General features: G+C 43.4%; 1 protein-coding gene and 1 pseudogene across 3 annotated transcripts in view; one reads left to right on the forward strand and one right to left on the reverse strand.

Moving 5' to 3' along the window:
• Nucleotides 1-20,462, forward strand: part of NUP85 (nucleoporin 85kDa) — a 35,888-nt gene that overhangs the window by 9,213 nt on the left and 6,213 nt on the right. For all 3 annotated transcript variants that reach the window (XM_012662296.1, XM_012662294.1, XM_012662295.1), the window contains exons 2-11: nt 2,020-2,113; nt 4,159-4,321; nt 8,338-8,408; nt 9,339-9,382; nt 10,657-10,726; nt 12,273-12,394; nt 16,749-16,883; nt 16,989-17,111; nt 17,351-17,482; nt 17,707-17,813. In XM_012662296.1, coding sequence (XP_012517750.1) covers nt 2,053-2,113; nt 4,159-4,321; nt 8,338-8,408; nt 9,339-9,382; nt 10,657-10,726; nt 12,273-12,394; nt 16,749-16,883; nt 16,989-17,111; nt 17,351-17,482; nt 17,707-17,813 — 1,028 coding nt within the window. In that variant the 5' untranslated portion in view covers nt 2,020-2,052. The remainder of the gene's footprint in view (nt 1-2,019; nt 2,114-4,158; nt 4,322-8,337; nt 8,409-9,338; nt 9,383-10,656; nt 10,727-12,272; nt 12,395-16,748; nt 16,884-16,988; nt 17,112-17,350; nt 17,483-17,706; nt 17,814-20,462) is intronic.
• On the reverse strand, nt 16,016-16,171 carry LOC105824680 (annotated as a pseudogene).

Here is a 20,462-nt window from a genome sequence, read left to right on the forward strand (position 1 = left end):
CTCTTGCTCAGGCTGGTCTCGAACTCCTGAGCTCAAACAATCCGCCCGCCTCGGCCTCCCAGAGTGCTAGGATTACAGGCGAAGTTCATTTTTTATATATGGATGGCCAGTTGCGCCAGCACCATTGTATATAACACTTTCCCTTTGCCTGACCTACTCATCCATTAAGAGTTGGCTAAGTCAAATCCTTTCCTATGTGTCTGTATATACCTTTGGCTTAGCATTTCCCTATTTTTCTGACTGCCTGTTTATTGGTCGTCTTCAAAAAGACTGCTAGCTTCTGGAGAGTAAAGACTGTAGTATGCATTGTTGTTTTCCTAGAGCCCAGTACATAAAAAGGTTCAATAAACATTGCTTTGTTGTTAGATGACTGCATTAGATCTTCCTAAGAACTGAATACACTTGTCTTGAGACCAGATTGCCAGCCAAATTCATTGTCTGCCAAAAAATATTTATGGAGTGCCAGCTGTGTGCCAGGTTCTGTTTTAGGCAGCAAATGAGAATCCTAAAGTCTCCTACCTTGTGAGCTTTCATCTAATTACAGGGCAGTTAAAAACCATATGAGAGAATCATTCAGGCACTGAGAAATGCTCATGCAGTGGTCCAGGTAGGAGTTGATGGCTTGGATTAGACAGGTAGAGGGATAAGTGGTTAGATTCAGGCTTATTTCAGAGTAGAACAGGATTTCCTGATAGATTGGACATAAGTGGTTAGGGAAGGAGAAGAATCCAGGATTGCTCCTAACAACTGGGGAAGGCTTTGTTCTGGTACCCGTGCACATTGAGGTTTGGGGACCAGGATGGGCATCAAGAACTCCTTTCTGGCTCCTGATGTTACAGGTATAGCTCTATAGGTTAGATTACCTATAGATATGTGGATTAGTGTGCAGGTGAGGCTCAAAGGGATTGGTCTGAGTTTGAGAGAAAAATTTAGTGTCACCATCACAGAAATGGCACAGAAGCCCAGCCCCAATTTTTTTTTTTTTTGATGCGGGTCTCTGTGGCCCAGGCTGGAATGTGCTGACACTATCACAGCTAATCTTTTTAAAGTTTTTAACTTCTCTTTTTCTGAACTACAGATCACTAAATTACAATACAAGAATTGATTAGGGGCTGGGTGTGGTGGCTCACGCTGTAATCCCAGCACTTTGGGAAGCTGAAGCAGGAGGATTGCTTGAAGTCTGGAGTTCAAGACCAGCCTGGGCAATATTGTGAGACCCTATCTCTAAAAAAAAAAATAGAAAAATTAGGCTGGGTGTGGTGGCTCACTCCTGTAATCCTAGCACTTTGGGAGGTGGAGGTGGGAGGATAGCTTGAGGCCAGGAGTTTAAGACCCCATTTCTTTTTTTTTTTTTTTTTGAGACAGTCTTGCTCTGTTGCCCGGGCTAGAATTCCGTGGCATTCGCCTAGCTCACAGCAACCTCAAACTCCTGGGCTCAAGCAATCCTGCCTCAGCCTCCCGGGTAGCTGGGACCACAGGCATGCGCCACCATGCCCAGCTAATTTTCTCTATATATTTTTTGCTGTCCAAGTAATTTCTTTCGACTTTTTGGTAGAGATGGGGTCTCACTCTTCCTCAGGCTGATCTCGAACTCCTGAGCTCAAATGATCCACCCACCTTGGCCTCCCAGAGTGCTAGGATTACATGTGTGAGCCACCGCACCCATCCCAGAATAGGCAGATTTCAACCACATACACCTGTGTATGTAGAGTATGCTTAACTTCCATGACCACTGATTTCTAGAATTATACAGTACAAGTAAGTCCTTACTTAAAGTGGATAGGTTTATGGAAATTAGGACTTTAAGCTTATAATGAAACCTATTTTTCTCATCAATGTTATAAGGAAGCGACTTGAAGGAAACAATGTTAATGGAGCACCTGCTGTATGTTTCCCTTGAAGTAGCAGTTTCCAAGACCCTAAGACAACAGGATATACTGTACTTGAAAGTCAGCTGAAGGCTTGATAAACAAAGCCTTCATTAAGAATAACAGTTTCTGTGCCTTATTTTTTTACTAGTTGATTCCAGGTGTGAATTCCAAGAAGAAACAAATGTGTTTTGACTGGGGTCCAGGGGAGATGCTGGTGTGTGAAACCTCCTTTAACAAAAAAGGTAGGTTTATTTTTCTTCCAGATTCTCCATCTTGGCACATTTGCTTGTTTTTCTCTTTATTACCTTAGATTTGACTAGCTAAAGCATGAAGTGGTTGAACTTATTTTGCCCCATTTTCATTTTTGAAACTTTAACTGTTTTAGATTTTCATTGATTTATGAGACCTCGAAGATGTTGAGTCCAAGAAAAAAATAACAGTGGTCTTCCTGGTGTTAAAGAAAGGTTTTCTTCATATTTGAAAACATCAAGCTTTTTCCTCCTTTTTTCTTGTCTCAATGACCAAATTCCATTCATAGCAGCTCCTCATAAAACTTTGCAGATGCTGTGGCTATCACTTTTGTATTCACAGTGTGAATTTTTGAAGGATACTTCTGTGGGCTGAATTGATCCAACAGAGACACACATGGAGCTGGAGAGTGAAATAACCTGTCCTTGGTTTGGTTTTCCTAAGCTCCATCAGCTATTTGATGTGGATCTTTTTTCCCCAACAGTCTCCCTCTTGTAGCAAGATAAAACTGAAATCTTGTGCTTCAACAGCACATATACAAAAATTGGAATGATACATGAAAGATTAGCATGGCCCCTGTGCAAGGATTACATGCAAATTCATGTTTAAAAAATAAATACAATAAAACATTAGGAAAGACCAAAAAAAATCTACCCTGAAATCTTAATGTTAGTGTTGCTTTCTTTTCTCAAGAAAGAAATCTCAGAAAATGTTGAAGTGATTTTCCTGCAAATCTTTGACAGCTTCATTATCCAAATGTGAAAGTTTTTTTTTTTTTTTTTTTTTTTTTAAAGACGGGGTTTTGCTGTGTCATCCAGGCAGGAGTACAGTGGTACAATCATAGCTCACTGTAACCCTGAACTCCTGGGCTCAAATGATCCTTTGTCCTCAGCCTCCCAATTAGCTAGGACTACAGGTACACGCCACCACATCTGGCTAATTTATTTATTTTTTGTAGAGACAAGGTCTAGCCATGTTGCCCAGGCTGGTGTTGAACTCCTGGCCTCAAGCTGTCTTCCCACTTTGGCCTCCCAAAGTGCTGAGATGACAGGCATGAGCCACTGTGCCTGGCTTAGTTTTCCTTTTTATAAGGAGAAGATTGAGCTAATGAAAGTCTTATAATGTTGATATGCATACACAAAGAGTGCGATGCCCACCATCTGAGGGACGGACGTACTGTACTTGAAACTCAGACTTTGGGGGGTGGACAAGGGCAACATACATAACCTAAACATCTGTACCCCCATAATATCCTGAAATAAAAAAAAAAAAGTCTTATAATGTTGGTAAATCATATCATGTACAGTTTATATAATTTTTAAGTGATGTAGTTTCCTTGATTTTATAGTTAAGAATTGTCCCTTCTGTTGCTAAATCCGTATGGATATTGAAGATCCCAATCTTGGCAGAGCAATAGAATCTCCCAAAGGGCTGTTGCTCAGGAGAGAATCTTTTATGAATATATCCAAATGGTCTCTTTTCATATTGAATGGGAAAGTTTATTAACATTTCTAGATTGTCCTAGATTGTTGGAAACTCAGTGTTTTCTTTATTTGTTTGCTTATACTTATTGAAATCATATTTAAGACACGCCTTGGAGCATCAGTCACAAACTGTTCGAGAAACTATTATAATCAACTTTTGATACTTTGTTTTGGGGCAGTGATAGTATAAAGTAATATAAAAATATTTGCTTGACTTTGAAGTTGTATGTAAAACTTTAGCTTTAACTTATTTATGGAGTTTTTCACAGGCTAACATTAAGTGAGCTTTTTTCCAGTATATTTCAGTTGATGGAGGCAAAAGCTCCAAAATGTGCTAAGTGGGCTGAGGAATAAAGGCTGAGAATAAACACATATATTTTAAAAATTCATATCTGAATAAATGATCATCCATATCACCTTATTTTTTTAATAAGTGAAATCAGTAGCAAAGAAGCTAAAGCTTTTGTAATTAGATACTCAATTAAAATTTTTAGTGTAGATTCTCTTTTGGGGATGATGATAGATGTTAAAATTTTTTTCCTGTTTTGTTTCAGAACAGCCAGAGATGGTGCCAAACTGCCCTTTTATTTATATCATCCGGAAGGATATAGATATTTACTCTAAAATTTTGAGAAAACTCTTCAATGAGTCCCATGGAATCTTTGTGGGCCTCCAAAGAATTGAAGAAGAATTGACTGGAAAATCCAGAAAAGCACAGTAAGTCAGCTGCTGATAGGCGCTGAAGCCCACAACTAAACTGAAAAACCAAATGAAATGCACTCTTGTCCTTTTGTGCATTGGGTGGGTTGCCTAGAGAAATAAGGACTCCTGGTTGTGGTTTTTGGCCTCAGTACTGGGCAGTGAACATCACCGGAGCTGGGAAGTCTTAGAGGGAATGCACAAATGCTGTTGATTGGGTGGCTTGATAAGCTTTGTTTATATTCCTACTTCATTTACCCTCCAAGAAGAAAATTTAGGCCAAGCAAGCACATGAGAATTGTTATTTTTTTTGTAAGAGAGTCTCACTCTGTCACCCAGGCTGGAGGGCAATGGCAAAATCATAGCTCACTGTAGCCTCCAACTCCTGGGCTCAAGCAATCCTCCTGCCTCGGCCTCCCAAAGTGCTGGGATTACAACCATGAGCCACCGTGCCAGGCGAGTCATTGAATGAGGTCCCATTGTTGGGATTTTGAAATTAATATAAAAATGAAAGTTTTATCTTTAAAGAATTACTTTTGACCACCGTGGGCAACATAGCAAGGCCCCGTCTCTATAAAAAGTTAAAAAATTAGCAGGGTAAGGCGGTAAATGCTTGTAGTCCTGGCTACTTGGGAGGCTGAGGCAGGAGGATTGCTTGAGCCCAGGAATTTGAGGTTACAGTGAACTATGATTGCACCACTGCATTCTAGCCTGGGCAGCAAAGCAAGACCCTGTCTTGAAAAAAAGAAAAAAACACCAGCCTGGGCAATAGCAAGACCCCATCTCTACAAAAAAAAAAAAAATTAGCTGGGCTTAGTGTAGGACATGCCTGTAGTCCCAGCTACTCGGGAGGCCGAAGCAGGAGGATCTCTTGAGCCCAGGAGTTTGAGGTGGCACCAAGCCATGAGAATACCACTGCACTCCAGCCTGGGCAACAGAGTGAGACCATGTCTGGAAAAACAAAACAAAAAATCTCCCAAAACACCAGAAATCTTTTGAGACCTTATTTGGCAAGAGACAGAAAACTATTGTACTATTTATAGTTTAGGATTTTTTAAATTGTGGTTCATGATTTAACTATATCAATATCAGGATGGTACTTGTTTACCACAGACTTCTGGGCCCCACCACAGATCATTGAAATCAGGATCTCTGGGGTAAAATCCTGAACTCTCCAGGTAATTCCTAAGCACATAGGATTTTGAGAACTCCCTGTGTTAGATTTTTATCAATGTCCATATGGTTAGGGCATGGACCATGGTTGTATATTGTTTCCTTGATAAACTTTTTTTTTTTTTTTTTTTTGAGACAGAGTCTCACTGTGTTGCCCGGGCTAGAGTGAGTGCCGTTGCGTTAGCCTAGCTCACAGCAACCTCAAACTCCTGGGCTCAAGCGATCCTACTGCCTCAGCCTCCCGAGTAGCTGGGACTACAGGCATGCGCCACCATGCCCGGCTAATTTTTTCTATATATTTTTAGTTGTCCATTAATTTCTTTCTAATTTTAGTAGAGACGGGGTCTCGCTCTTGCTCAGGCTGGTCTCGAACTCCTGAGCTCAAACAATCCGCCCGCCTCGGCCTCCCAGAGAGCTAGGATTACAGGCATGAGCCACCGCGCCCGGCCCTTGATAAACTTTTTTATAAATGAATCATTCTGAATAATACCCAGGTCACCTTCTCTGTGTGTAAGTGCATGAGTGGTCACTGTTTGGTGGTTTTTTAAGATACAGGTTCTTACTTTGTTCCCTGGGCTGGAATGCAGTGGTACAGTCATAGCCCACTGTAACCTTGAATTCCTGGTCTCAAGCAGTCTCTCACTTCATCCTTCCAGATAGCTAGGATTACAGGTGCATGCCACCATGCTTGGCTAATTTTTAAAATATTTTGTGTAGAAATGGTGTCTCACTATATTGCCCAGGCTGGCCTTGAACTCCTAAGGCGCAAGCGATCTTCCTGCCTCGGCCTCCCAAAGTGCTGGGAATATAGTTGTAAGCCACTGTGCTTGGCCGTGGTCATTGGTTGTAAGAGTCTGGTATGGAATATTGGTGACTCAGAAATCTATTAATAGTTCTGGGAAAAAAAACATGTCGAAAGTCCTGTAATTCCTTGAAGGCAGGGAAACCTGTCTTCTTTGTATGGCTCCTCTTTCCCCTCATTTCCTGGTGTATCAGTATAGTAGGTGCTTTGTATAGTATTGCTGAATGAATGAGTAAACATGTGTGTGTCTTACTATTTGTGAGATGGTAGCTCCTGTTTTGTACGTGGGTGACAATGTATCACCTTGTTTTTTTGTCTAGGTAAGTTACTTATGTGGGTCTTTACTCTGGACTGTAAAATGGGGTAATAGGAGTTCTCTGCAGAGTAGTGAGGAAGTAGGGGAGACAATTTGTGCAAATTGCTTAACCTCTTGCTAGCCCTGTAGTAAGCCATGTACAGAATGTAGCTACTATTCGTTTTAAAATGGGGCCCAATAGGTGGCCTTTAGGTCTCTTCCTCTAGAACAAATGTTTTTTCCCTGCTATAAAGATCTGCATCTGGGGAATTGACAACCAGTTGCTTTCTTGTGGATGTTTGTTTTTTTCTGTCTTTTCCTTTTTAAGAACTTTTAATTCTGAACTAATTTTAGACTTACAGAAAAGTTATAAAAGTAGAGTTTCTGTATATTCCTCATCCAGCTTCCCTAATGTTAATATCTTACATAATCACATTACTGTTATTAAAACCAGGAAACTAGCATTCATGCAGTATCATTAACTAAAGACCTTGTTTGAGTTTTGTCAATTTTTCCAGTAATGTCCTTTTTTCTCTTCTGCAACTAAATGAAGTTGCATTTAGTCTTTTTTTTTTTTTGAGGCAGAGTCTCACTCTGTTGCCTGGGCTACACTGCCATGGCATCAGCCTAGCTCACAGCAACCTCAAACTCCTGGGCTCAAGTGATCCTCCTGCCTCAGCCTCCCAAGTAGCTGGAACTATAGGTGCAAGCCACCACACCCCCAGCTAAATTTTTCTATTTTTAGTTGCCCGGCTAAATTTTTTTGTTTTTTAGTAAAGACGGCGTCTCACTCTTGCTCAGGCTGGGCATTTAGTCTTTTCTCCTTAGTTTCCTTCATGACGTTGATACTTTTGAAGAATATTGATCAATTATTTTGTAGAATGTTCCTCGGTTTGGGTTTATCAGATGCTTTTCATAGTTGGGCAAAGCTTATGAGTTTAAGAAGAATACCACAGAAGTGGTGATGTGTCTTTCTTGGCACATCATACCATGCATGGAGTTCAGGATGTTGGTATTTTATTATTGGCAATGTTGACCTTGACTATTAATGTGGTTTCTGCTGGATTTCTCCACTGCAACATTACCATCTTTCCCTTTTAACTAATAAGTGTTTTGGGGGAAGAGCCGTGAGACCATGCAAATCCTATTTGTCCTCAGATTTTCATCCAGTGATTTTAGTGTACATCAGTGGATCTTATCTGTATCAATTACTATCAATATGGACTCATGGATATTTATTGTATTTCATGGGTGTTATATATATGTGTGTGTGTGTGTCTGTATATATTTTTTGAGACAGAGTCTTGCTCTGTTGCCCCAGGTAGAGTGCAGTGGCATCATTGTAGCTCACTGTAACCTCCAACTCCTAGGCTCAAGCAATCCTCTTGCCTCAGGCTCCCAAGTAGCTGGGACTACAGGTGTGCACTACCACACCCGTGCCTGGCTAATTTTTCTATTTTTAGTAGAGACAGGGTCTTGATCTTGCTCAGGCTGGTCTTGAACTCCTGAGGTCAAGCAATCCTCCCGCCTTGGCCTCCCAGAGTGCTAGGATTAAAGGTGTGAGTGACTGCACCCGGCTTCCATGGGTTATGTCATGTTTTATTTTGTTTAAGTTTTTTCAGCTTTGGAACATTAGGACCTCCTTCACGTTGGCTCTCCTCTTTCTTTCTGCAAATTCCTATCTTTTTGTGAGCGTTTCCTTACTTTCTGGGACCACAAGATGTTCCAGGCTCATTTTGTATGTCATTTTATGTTTTTTTGTAGATTGGTTCGAGTGAGTAAAAACTACCGATCAGTCATAAGAGCGTGTATGGAGGAAATGCACCAGGTTGCAAGTAAGGATTTTGTGTGTGTATGTGTGGGTGGGTGGTAGTATTTGAAGTATTTATCTGGCTATAAATACTATGAGTTAAAATTCTGATTGACATTCCAGTCCAACATTCTTACTTTCCTACCTTTTATAATCCTTAATTTTTTGACAGACATCTTGAGTATGTTTTTCAAGTTAGAATGTATTGAGTTGGTGGACTGTTTGAATGGTATGAGGCTAAAGGGCCAAATTAAGGCTCCTTGAAAATTGTCTTCCTACTTCTTTGACCTTGGTGATTTAAAGTCACCTGAACCGGCTGGGCCCAGCAGCTCACGCCTGTAATCCTAGCACTCTGGGAGGCAGAGGCAGGTGGATTGTTTGAGCTCAGGAGTTCGAGACCAGCTTGAGCAAGAGTGAGACCCCGTCTCTACTGAAAATAGAAAGAAATTAATTGGACAACTAAAAATATATAGAAAAAATTAGCCGGGCATGGTGGCGCGTGCCTGTAGTCCCAGCTACTCGGGAGGCTGAGGCAGTAGGATCGCTTGAGCCCAGGAGTTTGAGGTTGCTGTGAGCTAAGCTGACGCCACGGCACTCTAGCCCGGGCAACAGAGTGAGACTCTGTCTCAAAAAAATAAAAAATAAAGTCACTTGAACCATGAGAGCCTCATGGTTCCTAGGTGCCTAGTAGTATCTCATATAACTTGACCGTGTCTTTCTCAGAGACTTAATGGTGGCTGTGCTACAGTGGAAAGTATTGCTTGTAACTTGAGGGCCTTGGTCTGAGAATCATTGATGTACAACAAGGGCATATGAAGCATTAAAAAAATTCTATAGTGAAAATGGGTGGTCATTAAAAGAAACAAAGGCAGAAGCCATAGAACCTGGTATATGAAGCTATAACACTAAGACTAAAAGTTCCATTGCTCACTTAAAATGTTTCGTGTTTTGTTAGTTGCTGCTAAAGATCCAGTCAGTGGCCGCCAACTCAGCAGTCAGGTAAGGAGGAGCTACCTTTGTTGTTTTGGCACCACATGTCTTTGTGCATCCTCGGCACCCACCTGGGTGGCTTTGCAGTCCCTGTTATGGCAGAAGTCTCTCTTCTTTCCAGGTAGACAGGCAGCTCGTTGGGGTGGCAGGGGTCATCTTATCCCCTTCAGGGTCTTTCACATTTGAACACAAGGATCTGCTTGATAAATACTTGTATGAGTTTTCAGTTGTTATGGAAAATATAAATCCTAACCATGTTGCATTGTTGGGGAATCATGAGATAGAGAGCTGAGCTTTTGGAATCACTGCCTAGTGTCCTAAACTCTGTTCAACTCATGAACTCAACATTTTTTTTTTTTTTATTTCAGCATATTATGGGGGTACAGATGTGTAGGTTACATATGTTGCCCTTGCCCTCCCGCCCCCAAGTCCAAGTTTCAAGCGTGTCCATCCCTCGGATACTGCGCGTTGCACTCTTTGTGTATGCATATACCCGTCCCCTCCCCCCCCTCCCCCCCCACCCGACATCCAGTAGATGTTATTCTTATATGTACACTTATATATGTTGATCAGTTAATACAAATTTGATGGTGAGTACATGTGGTGCTTGTTTTTCCATTCCTGGTATACTTCACTTAGTAGAATGCGATGAACTCAGCATTTTTACTGAACTGCAAATGATTATACTTTAGTTGGAGCTTGAAGATGACTTATAAAATTCTCTTTCCCTGGTAGAATCTTGATATTTTTCAAAGTCAGTAGTGATAGGGAATAATGCACTGTCTCTGAAAACTTTTGTTTTTCCCTTTTGAACAAGGCATGATGGTATCTGGACAGAGGGATGGTGGGTGGGGACAGGGAGCTTGCATAATCCCAAGGGCAGGGTCCAGGTCTGATTTATTTTTGGGTCTTGTATCAGGCAGTTCTTGGGATACCAACTTCATGCTCTATCTACATGTTTCTTATTATTTGCTGAATATTTTTCTAAAAATTGTCTCTCCCTTTTACTCAAAGCTCCTTCCTAGACCATAATTCATCAAGAGCATTGGTGTGATATGTTATTTAAATTGTTCTAGTGCACATTAAAATAAAATACTAGTCTCCATCCCACTACCTAAAATCCTTTTGCTAGTTGCCCTACGGGAACTCCTGCTGTAGGAATACCGGTAACTGTCAGGTTAGGGAATGGCCATCATTGGAGTCAAGGCCTGCTTTATTCCTTTGCTTTAACAGTAAATCTCAGAAATGTTTTCGGGTAAAGTCTGTCTCTGTTTCTTCCCTAGGTCTCCATTTTATCAGCAATGGAGCTGATTTGGAATCTGTGTGAGATTCTATTTATTGAAGTAGCCCCAGGTGAGCATCAGACTATCTTGCCAAAACATCAAAGGTATCCCCTGCCATCCTCTGCTCTCTCCTTGTCTTTCCTGCACACGTGTTTTGTTGCCGAGAATGTTCTTTCCAGTGCTTTTCATCATCATAGCCATCAGAAATCACTAGAAAACACCCAAAGAAACCTGACATTTTGTCAGATGCCCCAAAAAGAATCATACAGAGTGCCTTCTAAAAACCTAAAACATTTGGCAGATGACCTCTGAAAAGTAGTGAAAAAAAAATATTAGTGTGTGAAAACAAACATTAAACTACTGAAAAAACAAATATTAAACTAGTGAGTGAAACTAGTGTTTATATTTATATCATGGACTGGTCAACCTTAAAGTTTTAGGGATGTGGGAAGGGATCAGGTGGCGGGAGGCAATGAAGAATTCTTTGAGAATTCTGTCACTATCGGTTGGGGCAGGGCAGCCCTGTATATTAACTATGTCCGGTAGGAATTATTCCATTGATCTTTAAGCTGTGGTCAGTACAGTATTATGACCTGAATGAGCTTTCTGTGAAGCTACTGCAAGCTTTTTTGCATTTCTTTTAATGATTTATCTTTCTGTTTTCCTTACATGAATATTAACCTCTGTGCAACCATAGCCTTTTATTCATACTCCTGCTAAAGAACTGAGCTACTTGAAGTTAAAGTTAGTTGTTCAGAAGCCTACCTTCTTTAGTAGATTTTTTTTATTTAATCAATTAATTTTATTTATTTTGAGACAGGGTCTCTGTTACCCAGGCTCTATAGAGTGCAGTAGCGTCATCACAGGTCACAGCAACCTCAAACTCTTGGGCTCAAGCGACCCTCCTGCCTCAGGCTCCCAAGTAGCTGGGACTACAGGCACGTGCCACCACACCTGTGCCTGGCTCATTTTTCTATTTTTTGTAAGACAGAGTCTCTTTCTTGCTCAGGCTGGTCTGGAACTTCTGAGCTCAAGCTATCTTCCTACCTGGGCCTCCCAAAGTGCTAGGATTATAGGCATGAACCCAGCCTCCAGTAGATTTTGAGGAGATTACAGTCAGCCTTTCATATCCACAGGTTCCACATCCATGGATGTGGAGAGCCGACTGTACTACATCATTTTATATAAGGGACTTGAGCATTGGAGAATTTTGGTATCTATGAGGGGTCTGGAAACCAATCCCCATGGATCCCAAGGGACAACCATACTGTGTTTTTATCATTGTTGCATACGTATCTGCTATTCCGTGGCCATTACTTACATACCTGGGTTTTGTGAATTATCTGGCTGTGAGTGGTGGTGAAGTCTAGGTCTCATGTTCAGCCCTTTCCCAGATTTAATGAAAGATGCAGTGGCCTGGCCCAAGGAACTATTCTATGAAAATCCATTTCCTTTTTCCTAGCCCAGTTATTTATTCAGGACCACATGCTTAAAAGGGATATGTCTCCTGCTTAGTCAGCTTGTCTGTCTTAATGTTCTCTGTACTTTGGGTAAAGTAGAACTTGTCAAAGATGAAGATGAGGTTTTTGTGTGTGACAAGAGTCTCTTCCTCCCAGCTGGCCCTCTCCTCCTTCACCTCCTTGACTGGGTCCGACTCCACGTGTGTGAGGTGGACAGTTTGTCGGCAGATGTTCTGGGCAGTGAGAATCCAAGCAAACATGACAACTTCTGGAACTTGGTAAGGGCTTCTTGTAGGCCGGGCCCCTACCTCCCATCTCAAGTTCTGCTGTCTCCAGTGTCTTGGGGGGAAGGGTCTGAGGGTGACCCACTGGACCTCTAGCACTTGGCCGGCTTTTGGAGTCTGTGACTATGGAGACTCTCTTAGATATTTTCTCCCCTGCTCTATGGGAAAGTCTAAAACTAAAGTGCCATGTAAGAAAAATAATGCTTTGTAGATTTTATAGTGAAAAAGGAAATTTGATTTCTTTGTGGATCTGAGGAAGAGGAGACATGAAGATACTACAAAACCAACTGATGGGGCTAAGGGTGGGAATGGGGGTTAGATGTAAATGAGCATGGAAGTCATTTTGGATCATCAGTTTGGAAGTCAACGTGTGTATGTAATTGTGTGTCTTTCTGTTTACCTCTACTCATTGTGACCAAAATGGGAGGTGGCAGGGAGGAGGTTGCTAGTTAACTGGAATAATCAAAGGTTGATTAAACTAATAAAACCTGGAACTCAGGTAAGGAGTTGTTGCCTTTGGGGCTCTTTCTAGGCCTTTTGGCGCTGGGAGATCTCTGCAGGTAAGGGGAATGCCTTTGCTTAGGAAGTACTGGGCCAAGAGTTTGAGTCTCTGATTCATTCACTGAGTATTTATTATTCAGTGCCTACTATTTGCAGGGCACCAAGGAAACAACCATGACCAAAACAAGGATTCCTGCCCTTATGGAGCTTATATCCTGGGTGGTGAGACAGAAAAGAAACACATAAGTGATGTGTAGTATGGCATATAGTGAAGTGCTCTGGGAAGGAATTAAGAAGGGGTGGGTACTGGGAGTCCTGGAGGGGATGTCAAGGAAGGCCTCCCTCATGAAGGAGGTGGGGAGAGTCAATGAAGGGAGAAAGCATTCCAGACAGCCTGCCAATGCTGTGTCCTAGAGGTAGGATGGGGTGGGAGGGGTGGAAGCATGAGGGAGAGCTGGGGAGATGAGGGCAGAGAGATACCAGGTTAGATCAGAGAGGGTCTCCTGGGCTGTCACTGGGACTTGACTTTAGCTTTTAGAGAGCCTTATAGCAGAGTGGTTAACAACATGGTCTGTGGCGCCAAAGTATGTGGGTTGGCATCCCAGCTCTGCCTCTTACTAGCCGTGAGATCTTAAGTGAGTTCCTTAACAGCCTTTAGTGTCCTCATCTGTATAAGAGAGAGAATGATATCTGCCCCATAGGGCTGTTATGATGATTAAATTAGTTAAGGACATAAATGTGTGTGAACTGGTTGACATGCTTGATGCACAGTAAGAGCTAGTTTAACTCCTGAGTCAGATGGGGTGAGGGGACATTGCAGAGCTGAGAAAGGAGTGCCGCAGTCTGACTTAGATTTCCAGATGCTCTCCTTGCGCCAAGTTGGGAATAGAGCAAGGAGGGAAACAGACGAGTCTGGAGGCTGTTGTACTAAATCAGGTGGAAGATGGTGGTGTTGGAGTCTATATACAGTTTAAAGAGAGTTGCTGGGATTTGCTGATGGATTGATTGGATGTGGGTACGTAAGAAATAAAAGATGTGGCAGGATGAGTTTGGAGAGTTGGTGGTGAACTGGTGTTATGTTTAAGATGCCTATTTCAGATCCAAGTGGAGATAGTGACTGGACATTTGGATATATACATCTGGAATTCAGAGAAGGAAGGAAGTCCAGCCTAGAGAGAAAAAACTTGGGAGTAGTCAGTATCTATACAAGGGCTGTCCGGAAAGTATCCAGCCTTTGTTACTATAACAAGAACAGTTTGTGAGATATCGTGACATCGATGTAACCTGGCAGCCAAGGAGAGTGGACTGGAATGTGCATGCGTGAGCAATGACGACCTCACTGTACTAGTCAGTGGGGCGCTAGACCCTGTTAAGTGAGCATGTGCACTGTGTGGCTGCTGCATTCAAAATGACTGAGTGAGTAGAGCAATGAATCTGCGTCAAATTTTGCGCGTCAAGCTTGAACATTCCTTTCCGGAAACTATTCGGATGATTCCGAAGGCTTTCAGGGAGGATGCGATGAGTGCAGTGCAAATGAAAGTGTGACACAAACACTCAAAGATGGCCGGGTATCTGTTGACAGCGATCCATGTTCTGGAAGGCCTGCAACAAGCAGGACACCTGAAAATGTCGAATGTGTACGGGTTAGGTTAAGAGACACTGGGAGAACTGTGTGAGGTCCCAAGGTGCCTACCTTGAAGGGAACTGAGACATCATTGTCCTATGTATAATGCTTCTTGTATCTTATGTCTTCTTCAGTAAATGTCTCTATTTTTCATATTACATGGCTGGATACTTTCTGGACAGCCCTCATATATTTGTCACTTTTTTGGGTATGACTGACTTATAGTCAAAATTTTACTTTGTGTATTTTACATATATACTCGTATAGCCGATTCTCATTATTTGTGGTAGTTATGGGTCTATAAGGTTGCCTTGACCATTGCTCCTAGGGGAAGTACAGAGTTAGGTTCCTGCAAACTTCTCGTCACGTTTTTGTCACCTGATCATTATATAACCTTGTGTTAGGTGTGTTTCTGTTTATAGACAATTTATTTCACATATATTTTTGATCCATTAACATTGAACTCAGGGCCAACAGCACTATAATACATGCCTGAGCAAAGCTTATCTAACACCTCACAGCCTTCTTACACATAGGAACCCTAGATAGTACTTTAACACTATAGTTGGGGGCCCAAGAAAATTCACAGAAATGCTAAAAATGTGACATTAAATATATTGCAAAAAAGATATTTATAGTATGAGAGCTGAAACAAGAAGACAGGGCATCATCACCTTGTTCACCCTCCACTGGGAAAGTGTGTCAAAACAACTCAAAGTTTTTGCTGTGCTGCACATGTTGCAAAACATGGTGAAAATGCTATGGATTTTAATTTGGGGGTTATAAATAAATTTTAGCAAGCAGGCAAATTCACAGATATGGACTATGAATAACAAGGACTGTTTATATTGAGTGTATGCAGGCCGGGCGCGGTGGCTCACGCCTGTAATCCTAGCTCTCTGGGAGGCCGAGGCGGGCGGATTGTTTGAACTCAGGAGTTCAAAACCAGCCTGAGCAAGAGCGAGACCCCGTCTCTACTAAAAATAGAAAGAAATTAATCGGACAACTAAAAATATATATAAAAAATTAGCCGGGCATGGTGGCGCATGCCCGTAGTCCCAGCTACTCGGGAGGCTGAGGCAGAAGGATTGCTTGAGCCCAGGAGTTTGAGGTCACTGTGAGCTAGGCTGACGCCACGGCACTCTAGCCCGGGCAACACAGTGAGACTCTGTCTCAAAAAAAAAAGAAAAAAAATATATATATATTGAGTGTATGTATAATATACATATTTATATTTGAACTACAATTTTTATGAACCAGTACTTTGATGTACTCTATTTTCTATTATTTCATTTTTTTTCAAACAAAAGGTCTCACATATTTATTCTGAACCAGCCAACTAGCACAGAGCATATAAACAAAGAGAAAAAACATTTTCTCAATAAAGCATTTCCAACTGTCCAGATAGGGTGACATTTTCAGCTTGATGTGGTAAGATGACAGTGACCTTGATGCAGCATAAGTATGTGTGCCAACTCGTGTGTAGTGCTTTATTGATCCAGTTTGGTTCTTCTCAAGTGTCTCCTCTTGAAGTTGTACCTGATTTTATTATCAGTGTTCATTCAGATCCATTGGGAAATGGGACGATTTTGTTTTTGTTTCTTGGCCACAAATCGCTTGATCCTGAAAGTCTTGTGAGAAGACATGGCAGGAAACGGAGTCAACCACACATACTCCGATGACAAAGAAAGGGGAGGAAAGCAGATGGAAGGACGTGTCTTTCGATTTCATTCATTTATTTTTATTTTTTTTTGAGACAGAGTCTCGCTTTGTTGCCTGGGCTAGAGTGAGTGCCATGGCATCAGCCTAGCTCACAGCAACCTCAAACTCCTGGGCTCAAGCAATCCTACTGCCTCAGCCTCCCGAGTAGCTGGGACTACGGGCATGCGCCACCATGCCGGCTAATTTTTTCTATATATTTTTAGCTGTCCAATTAATTTCTTTCTATTTTTGGTAGAGACGGGGTCTCGCTCTTGCTCAGGCTGGTCTCGAACTCCTGAGCTCAAATAATCCACCCGCCTCGGCCTCCCAGAGAGCTAGGATTATAGGCGTGAGCCACCACACCCGGCCCATTTTTCTTCTTAGGGCTGACTCATGGGGCAGAAAGTAGCCTATGTCTAAGGAGTTAAAAAGCCAAAGTGTAGGTTTGAGGGCACTGGCCTCCCCACCTCTTGGCAGTGCTGGGCCTCCCACCAATGCTTATGGCCCTGGATCTCCTCCTAGGTGACCGTCTTGGTGCTACAGGGTCGGCTGGATGAGGCCCGACAGATGCTCTCCAAGGAAGCCGACACCAGCCCCACCTCTGCAGGCATGTGCCAAATCTTGGGGGACTTGATGAGGACAATGCCCATTCTCAGTGTACGTGGCAGCAACCTCGTTCTGCTTGGTCATGGGAGATGGGTAATGGGTTAAGCATAAAGGGTTTGGGTTAGATGGTGTCTTATGGCCAATCTTTCCCTTTAGCCTGGTAACACTCAGACACTGACAGAGCTGGAGCTGAAGTGGCAGCACTGGCATGAGGAATGTGAGCGGCACCTCCAGGATGGCACATTTGCTGCCAGCCCTCACCTGGAGTCTCTCTGCAAGGTCTGTGGGAGTAGTCCAGGTTGGCCCAGGTTGGCTTCCCTTTGGGGCTGTGGCACATGGCACATCAGTGGCAGGAGCTTGGTCTTGGACAGGGCTATCTGTCACTCTGCCATGCCATGAAGGAGAGAGAGCCTTCAGACTCTAGTTGAAATCGAGTGCCCTACTTGAGATCAGGAGAGTTATAGAGAAGTTGCTCCTGAGAGGGAGACACAGCTCAGTGAAAATGTCTCTCTCCTCAGATTATGCTAGGAGACGAAGCTGCCTTGTTAGAGCACAAGGAGCTGCTGAGTAACTGGTATCATTTCCTAGTGACTCGGCTCCTGTACTCTCATCCCACAGTGAAACCCATTGATCTGCACTTCTACGCCCAGGTGAGTGCATTCTGTGTGCGGAGACGGGGTGGGAGTCCTGCTGGCTTCCTGATGGGTCATTCTCGATGTGTGGCCTCTTTGAATTGAACCTCCTGGGGGAACAGAAAGGCCCTTTTTGAAGGAACCCACCACCCTCTCCAGGGTTCTCTATTCAGCAGCCCTGCCTGGCCCCCTGAGTCTTTGCTTCCATCCTGGGGATTGAGTGGGTCATCACCTTTCCACAGTCCAGCCTGGACCTGTTTCTGGGCGGTGAGAGCAGCCCAGAACCCCTGGACAACATCTTGATGGCAGCCTTTGAGTTTGACATCCACCAAGTGATCAAGGAGTGCAGGTAGGACTTCTGGCCCACCACCAGTTTAACTGTTGTTAGGTGTTCAGTGGAGCAGCGTAAGTACGCTGACAGTGTTGTGCAGCCATCGCCACCATCTGTTCCTGGAATGTCCTGTTCCTTCCTTACACTTCTTCCCACAGACCTGCTGTCCTAGTCCACCTTGTGCTGCTATTATACAATACCTGCGACTGGGAAATTTATTCAGAACAGAAGTTGATTTTCTCAAAGTTTTAGAGGCTGGGAAGTCCAAGATCAGGGTACTGGCAGGTTTGGTGTCTGGTGAGGGCTGCTCTCTGCTTCCAAGATGGCAGCTTGAACACTGTGTCCTCATGTGGCAGGAGGTGGAAGGGTAGAAAGGGGGACTAACTCCCTCTGTCAAGTCTCTTTATAAGGGCACCTAATCCCATTGATGAGGGAGGAGCCCTCATGACCTAATCACCTCTTAAAGGCCCCCCCCTCTTAAAACTATCACATTGGCACCACTGTAATTTTGGAGAAGACCCATTGAAATCATAGCACCTGCTCCCCTGCCTGGCCAGATGCTGGTAGATAATGGCTATATTCTGGATGAGTTTGGGAACTTTGCTGAGGCTTGAGGGCTACCATATTTATAACTGTTTCCATTTCAGGGATGTTGATTTAAAATAACATTGCAGGAAATGACTTTGATATTTAAAATCTAGAAGAAGCCAGCAAGCCTGTTTCTTGGCACCTCATGGACACGCAGTGCCTAAGGGGACAGCTCCTCCCAGCAGGCTCACTCTAGTGAGGCAAGGCTGCCAAACCACAGGGCTCCGGGCTGGGTATTTTCAGAATTTCCAGACCTCTTCCCAAAAGGGTGTTCCATCATTACACTGAATTTCTAGCAAGGCAGGAAAAAGAGTGTCAAAACATAATGAATTGTAGTCCCAGCTATTTGGGAGGCTGAGGTCGGAGGATCCCTTAAACCCAGGAGTTCAAAGCCAGCCTGGGCAATGTAGTGTGACCTTATCTCTTTAACAGCAACAACAGAAAGAATATACTCTTCATACGGTGCAGCCTAGACAGTGGGTGTTGCACTGAAGAATGCTGGGAAGGGACAAAGTTGGGAATGGCCACAGATGGTCTTGCTCAAGTATCAAATTCACTGACCTCAACTGGCCCTTTTTTTAGTAGATGCAGGCGTGGGAGGGGTTTCCACCCTGCTACCTGCTGCTCTTGTTTGGGCCAGAACTTCAAGAAAATTATGCTTGATTTGGGGGACAGAGACTAGTTTAGTGTCAGTATTCTTTTCACAGGCCTCTGAGCAGTGTGGGGATTGCCTGCATGGAGAAGTTAGAATAACTTAAAAAGACACACACCATCATTTGCCTTTGTTGGTGTCTCTGCCTGTAGTTCTAAGTAACAGGCATTCCTAAATCTCCTGTCTGTTATAGCATTGAGTGTGTTCCACCAGGGCTTTCTTCATAAGCCATATGTGGAGTTTTAGGAACAAAATTGATTTGAGCAGAACACGTCTCTTGGGTGCAGGGACTATAAAAAGGGAAAGCATCCTGCTGTTCCCAGTGGTAGGACAAGAAAGAGAAGTACCAGTGAAGAGGGGTGGCTTTTCAGAGTCCCACAGAAAATAGTGTCACTGTCATGCTAGTCACAAACAAGGATTAGGCTCCCACCCCCTCAGTCTAGGCGTCTCTCTGCCCCTACAAGCAGGAAAAGATCTGAAGTTTGTTAGTTATAAATCTTGTTTGCATTTTTCTGATCAGGAAGCTACCTCCTATCCCATTCTGAGACAAAACGAAAAGCAGATCTTGTTCCAGGAATTGTGAAAAGGGCTGAAATGTCTTCAGAGACAGTAGTAGTTTCAGAAGTGTGGTTCCCAGATGGGCGAAGATTGAGTTGTGGTCTTACGAGCACTCATTTTCTATTGGGTTCTATCAGTCAGACCCATGCACAGTTCCAGCGAGGGAGAGAGGAGTGTGTCTGTCTGGACTTGAGCCAGTGGGCTGGTGTTTTGGGGAAGCCTCACTGCTTGGAGTATGATATCAGCTGGTTTGTGACTCTACCTTGTGAGAGGTGGATGAGGGGGCTCCTTTTTAAAGGTGTTAGAAGGGAGGTTTCTATGTGGGCACTTGATTACCCACCCCCCATCAGCTGTGCCAGGCCTTCAGGGGCAGAAAGGGCAGCTGGAGGTCCTAAAGCAGAGGCCATGGGTTTGCCCGTCAGCCCCAACAGCCGAAAGGTGATGTCCGCAGGTGTCCTCCAAGGAGTCCTTTCCTCCTCTTTGGCTTACAGCTTCCTCTGGATGGGCCAGTTCCTTGCTCTCTGGCAAAAGGTTACAGGGAGCTGGTGTCCACTTCCCTGGGACTGAGTTAGGCAAGATGTTGGCAGCTTCCCTGGTGCCCTTCAAGTCCTCCAAAAGTATTGCACTAAAAGGCAACAGGTCTTCCTTCAAAAACCATGGAGAGGTCTAGTTTAATGTCTGCCTAATCTAGAATCTTCTTGCTCGTGTGTTGGCCCAGCCCATAATCTTAGATGCAGGGTACAGCAGTGTGTGCAAACCTCATGCCCCATTTCTGGAAGAGCAGGTTCGCAGCTACCAGAGCTCGGTTAGGCAGAGGGGATGATGGGTAGTAGTTACTGTAGAGCCACCAAAAAGCAATGCAGAGGTCA

This window comes from Propithecus coquereli, unplaced genomic scaffold (genome assembly GCF_000956105.1).
Source record: "Propithecus coquereli isolate 6110/MARCELLA unplaced genomic scaffold, Pcoq_1.0 Scaffold76, whole genome shotgun sequence".
NCBI lineage: Eukaryota > Metazoa > Chordata > Mammalia > Primates > Indriidae > Propithecus > Propithecus coquereli.